The sequence below is a fragment of the Ochotona curzoniae genome, unplaced genomic scaffold, assembly GCF_017591425.1.
Source record: "Ochotona curzoniae isolate NIBS_2020 unplaced genomic scaffold, NIBS_Ocur_1.0 scaffold_4506, whole genome shotgun sequence".
NCBI lineage: Eukaryota > Metazoa > Chordata > Mammalia > Lagomorpha > Ochotonidae > Ochotona > Ochotona curzoniae.
Window position 1 is genome coordinate 19,302,042 of NW_024467119.1, and position 6,000 is coordinate 19,308,041.

The 6,000-nt window shown below is 42.1% G+C and overlaps 1 protein-coding gene across 1 annotated transcript in view; it reads left to right on the top strand.

The window, feature by feature from the left end:
• PARM1 (prostate androgen-regulated mucin-like protein 1) overlaps positions 1-5,726 on the top strand; it is a gene marked incomplete at its 5' end in the record, with an annotated part of 32,562 nt that extends 26,836 nt beyond the window's left edge. The window contains one exon of the mRNA XM_040967136.1: positions 2,254-5,726. Within this exon, the coding sequence (XP_040823070.1) occupies positions 2,254-2,338 (85 nt within the window). The remainder of the gene's footprint in view (positions 1-2,253) is intronic.
• Positions 5,727-6,000: the final 274 nt, after the last annotated feature.

Sequence of the window (6,000 nt, forward strand, 5' to 3'; positions counted from 1 at the left end):
TCTACGCTCCTGAACAAAAGCAGTAATTCTCAACTATTTATAAAAGCACTGTGCATCAACAGCCATGTACTAGCTGTTCAGATAGATGAAATATAAGGAGTAATCTTTTCCCAAGGAATTTTATCATCTATGTGGAATCCAGCCACAACAAATTAAAAAAAAAAAAATCAAGCTGTGTTGGATTGGTGTCAATCATTGTTAAGAAACTGAAAAAACTAAATTGTGTTGACTCAGCAATGACATCATTTGTGTGGATTACTGTTCAAATTGAAATTACATAAAACAATGCTGCCTTATAGTCAGGAGATCTTGGATGTAGTACCAGCTCTACCATTTGAATAGCATTAACAAAGTCATCTCACACTGTCAATGAAAGGTTTTTGGGGGAAGGGGGATTTTTGTTTTAATCTTCTTAGAATTTCTAAATGCTAATCAGAAATGTCCCCTGTGTCTATCAAAAATGTGTCATGATTTGACAAGTTCTTCCTTAAAATGTGTTTATTTTTCTCATTCTACAATAGCGTTGGGTTGAGACTTGTCTCCAATTCTTTTGGTTTAAGCTCATGAATGTGATCAGGCAAGCCCTAAAGGTTCAATGCACTCCCAGCTTTGAAGTGTCCGTGTCTCTTGCATCTCTTCCTTCACTTACCATTTTACTCAACTCACAGCTCATTCAAATGGGAAGGCAAAGAAACATGATAATAGAAATGGGTCTTTTATTTTACTAGTGTCTGTGGAGTAGCCAGTCTCATCTAAAATAATCATAGGCTGTAAAACATGGCAGCCAGCAGATTTAAAATCTTCTAATGCTACTGCAGCATAATAATTTATAAAATTCAAATGACAAAATATAAGAAATTGGCTTTATGCTGTGCCAGGGCATAGTTTTAGGCATTACCCTAGAAGGAAAGTTCTTTCTTCATTTAATACCCTTTCTTTCAATAAGAACTTTTTTTTTTATTGTTGTTTACGTTGTATTATGTGGTACAGTTTTATAGGCGCTGGGGATTCCCCCCACCCCTCCCATACCCCTCCCCCCATGGTGGATTCCTCCACCTTGTTGCATAACCACAGTTCAAGTTCAGTTGAGATTCGTTCCTTGCAAACACATACCTAGCATAAAGTCCAGCGTCTTATTGTCCAGATAAGTTCAGTGGCCTCTTGGGGAGACCTTCTCTGGTCTGAAGATAGGGCTAACAGAGTAAAGATCCAGTCAATAAGAACTTTAACTCTGTGTGTAAGTTTCAGCATAATAAGAATTTTAAAACACTGTTACCCCAGCATTTATTGTTCATTTATTTTGTGTTGGGCTTTCTGCTGTGCATTACTTCATTCTACATTCCCAACAACTCCAACATATTTTTAAAAAAAATTTTCCCGAAGGGCTGCAATGTAGTATCATGGGCTAAGCTACCACCTGCAGCTTTGGCATCCCATATGGGCACCAATTTGAATCCCAATTGCTCCCCTTTCAATCCAGCCTCCTGCTAATGTGCCTGGAAAACCAGCAGAAGATGGCTCAAGTGCTTGGATTTCTGCCCCCATGTGGAGGACTCAGATGGAGTTCTGGGATCCTGTCTTTGGCCTGACCTAGTCCTGGCAATTGCAGCCATTTGGGAAATGAACCAGTGGTTGAAAAGATCTCCTGTTCTCTCTCTCTGGGAACCTGAGCTCTAAGAACCGGCTTTAGATCCAGGAGGCAGGGATTGGTTTTCAAGCTCAGCTGGACGCCCTTGAACATGTCAGGTACCATCTCTAACCCCATTTGCCTCATCAAAGAAATAGTGACCCCTGGAAAACTAGATATAGTAGCCCTTCAGAAAGCCAAATATAACCATCAGAAGGGGGTGGTGGTAGCAACAACCATGTTGTTCTTGTTTCCATGAAAATTAAATCCAGGACCTGGTGTGGAAGATAATGTTGGGGATGTAAATTTCCCTGTTCCATCTTTATTAAATCACCATGAAAATAAGCCTTCCTCTGCCTTCTTCTCCAGCTCTAGAAGGGGCAGAAAGAAGCAAGAACTCAGGTGATTTTGACGAAAAGCCTTCCCAGATGGGGCAGTCCTAGTTCACAGGGTGTTTGGCAGACTAGGGCTCCATGGCTAGCAGCTCCATTGCTAAGGGCTGGAGTTGGGGGCTGAATCTCACCTTTCTCTGTCATTAGACCAGAACCCTTCCAGGTCAGACCACCCACTCATGCTCACAAGGGCACCTTCTCCAACTAATCCTGGTACTTGCTTCCCTCCACCAGGCATTCCTCCTACGGAAGACTTTTGGACGACCATGACTACGGTTCCTGGGGCAACTACAACAACCCTTTGTATGATGACTCTTAACAGAGGACCTGGCCTGGGATGTGGAGTGAACTGTGCTTTATTTATAAGTGCTTAGCCAGTAGAATTAATAACGAGCACCTGATGCACATCGAACGACAATCTTAAGCCTTGTTTTGTTGGTATGGTTGTTTCCATTTTCCTCTTTCTCCTCTCGCTGCTACAACCCCTTTTGGTTCAAAAAGCAATCCCATTATTTCAAAGTGAGAGGGGGCTGATTTGGGCCAACATCCCTCCGGCCAGGAGACCACCCCTCTATGATGGAAGCCTCAGCTCCTGCTGCAGGACCACTGAAGGAAGGATTGAGGAAGAGGGACTGGGTTGCTTCACTGGGCATTACTTTTAAGGAAGCTTTTTGTGTGTGGTGTTCACTAAACTTCTGCCTTGGAAACAACATTAAAGGCTAACGAGGGAAATGGAAGGAAGTCCTGGAGGATTTCACTTAAGGAAGTAGGAGGTTCCTAGAGTTTCTTTCATCTCCGTTCTTCCAGTTGGATCTCACAGGACACCTGCTAAGCTCTGCAGCGGAATGCCAGCTTCTTAGCTGCCTAATTAATAAAAGACGGAAATGGGAGGTGCCCTGGAGGCTGCCAGCAGGACGAGAGGCTGAGGAGCAAGCTGCTGTCAGGTCTCCACATGCCTTATCCCTGCTCTCCCCCTCCAGACTGCCTGTCTCCATCAAGGCTATTCTTTCTGTTTAAAGGCAGCTGTGATTCCAGCCTACACTCTACAGCAGAGCTATGGATCCCTAATGGAAACACTGAGAAGAACTTAGCTCAGGGAGACAAAGAGAGCATGTGGCGTGAGCGTCCAGAGGAAAGAAGTTGGAGACTGGAGGGGGAGGAGGATGCTCCTATGCACTGAGAACCAAGACAGGCCAGTGGAAATCAGTCCTCGCTAATAGTCAGAGACATCCAGTGCTCAGACAAGTCCGTGTGATCCTTGCTTTGTTCTCACGAATCATCTAGTTTCACTGCCTTACTGTTGGATGGATCATGGCTGTAAACTGTTGAGAGACATCAGACTATCTGTAATTAGCGAGATATTTCCACAAGAAAGAAACATCAGGATTAGTCCATTTGTTCTTTTCATACACTTAACCCTACTAATTCTTCCCTGAAAATAGTGAGGATCCACGGGCATATTGTCTTAACATGCTGCACACCAAATTGTGAGAAACAGCAATTCATTTTGTAGGCAACCTTCTCAACCAGGGGTGATGCTGCCCCCTCCACCCAGACATGTCTGAAAATGCCTAGGGATATTATTGATAATCATGACCTATGGGTAAAGGTAAGAAATTCTGCTGAGCAGCACAGAGCAACCCACACCAGCAAAGACCCACCTGATGACAGATGCCAGCCCCACTGGAATAGAGCAGCTGTGGCATATTGAAGGTCCATGGCAATGGAGCAAGAAACTCACAGATGGCAAAGACTTTTTTATTTTTAAGCAATTTTTTTAGCTCCAAAGTGTTGGGTTTAGTTGTTAATGGGTTCCCTTTGGCATGCATGATTTCCTTTATTTCTGTATTTTATAGCCAGTATTATTTCACAGCTATGGCTGTGTGCTCCCTATGTCTGATGTCAGCAACCAACACCGTAGGTCGCGATTGCATGTATTAGAATGCACACACTGGGTCCATTTCCAAACATGCCACTTTGTCCTATACCGTCATCAAATAACTTGAAGTTGGATTAATTTTTATTTCTAAGCTTGGACCTTGCTGCCCTGATTGTTGGATTTCTAGAAACTTCATTCTCAGCTCAACCTGTAGTTCACTGTGACCCAGAAAAGTCCTGATAGAAAAATCCACTCTGAGCATTATTAAACCCTTCTGGTATCAGGGGTACCACAAGCAGTGCCACCTTCCACACTCCATCACCCCACATTCTGAAAAAAAGTTATTCCTAAACTCTGTAGTCATCAAGAAAATGAGCAATCTCCAGAAGCATTTTATAATAGGAATTATTGAATCTCTGCATATTGAAAACAAAAGTCAAAAAAGTGGACCTTCTCAGAAAAAAAAAAAAAATAGCCCAAAAGGACCAAGAGTGCCCCTTCTGGCCATTCTTGCTCTGGGTAATCATCTCTCTCCTCCAAACCCAAAGCCTTTTTCAGGGTTTTCCGTTTGACAAGGAATAGACCTGAACAAACAAACAAAGCAGAACATTTCATTTGTTGGTGGTGGGTTTTTTTCTCTTCCTTTGACCTCCATGACAGCCCTTTGGAGTGGTGTTTATCTGAGTGTTGCTTTTGCTGTAAGTACTAGGTCAGAAACACCAAGCTCCTCCCAGGAATCATTGACCAAAGAATCTCAACAATTCCATTCTACAGATGTTATTTAAACACACACACATATGCACACATTTGGGAATATGCTGAAAATTGGCATCCTTGCCTTAGGGAGTGTCTGTTCAGGTCTACACAAGGGGGATGGCTCCAGTAGGTGCAAACATGTCATTCATCAATGGGCCAAGAGAGAAAACTTTTGACCGAATTTCAGAGTAGAAGGGAGGTCTGCAAATTGTCTTCTCTTCCTGACAAAATCACACATCCTCCTTTCTGAAACAAGAGTGGAGCTTTCCTCCTGACCTCAGCCCATACAACCTCACAGATATATTCTGAGGACTAGCAAAATCATGTCTGCAGTGTTTTCAGTTTCTGGAGAAAAACATTCTAAGTATTGCATAGGTTTACAAGTGATCCCAGTCTCTTGTTTGCTGCTATACTGGTGTGTTATTTTCGCTTATTCTCTAGGATGACAGCTGTGTTGAAGCCACATCAGATAGGTATTAGAGCTCTGCATGACCTAACTCCCAGAGCAGCTGGCTTTGCCTAGGGCCACATTTATTTCCATCTTCAAATAAAAGGAAGACCCAGGACACGGGTCTCACATGTTCTTGATCAGGAGCCATGAAGTTGAGATGGCACAGGTTGGACACATAAGCACCAAAGGCTGCAGACCACTGGTCCTCACCATCCTGATGTTTTCTGGGTGCATTATGCAATTGACCATGGTTTGATTTCCTCTGTCTGATGTTCACCTTGCTTGCAAGAGTGCATGATTCAATCCCTCACATCTGGGAAATGAATTTTGCAACTAGACAAGTTGCTAATTTGCACGTTGATTCACCTTTTTTGCCTTTATCTGCCCCCACTTCCTTTTTTGGGCTAATGAATGTACCATTTCAACCTTAATTTTAAAAGTGCTCATTAAAATTGTTGATAGTGCTAACCAAAAGATTCATACCAGATTTCTTTCTTGGGGTGAGTTAGCCAACATTGTTTAAAGGTGGAGAGATGTGCAACTTCTTTGATATTTGATGTTGTATCTATATTTGTTGTAAAACATATTGCATACCAATGAGATCAATTAAAATTGTTAAAAGCTTGTGTCTGACTGTGATGACTAACATTGTGATGTTTTATTATTCAAAACATTCAATTTATATAATCAAAACTTATCATATTAAATAGCTCTGACTTGTCCTTCAAGAAACTTATCTCACATCAATAAATAATATTTCCTGTAGATCAGGGAAGTCTCTCTGATCTTGAAATAGAATAGAAGAATGTGAGAAATGAGGAAATGTTCCAGGCAGTGATTTTACACTCAAACATACAACATTGACTAGATGCTGATATCTAATCAAACCAGATCA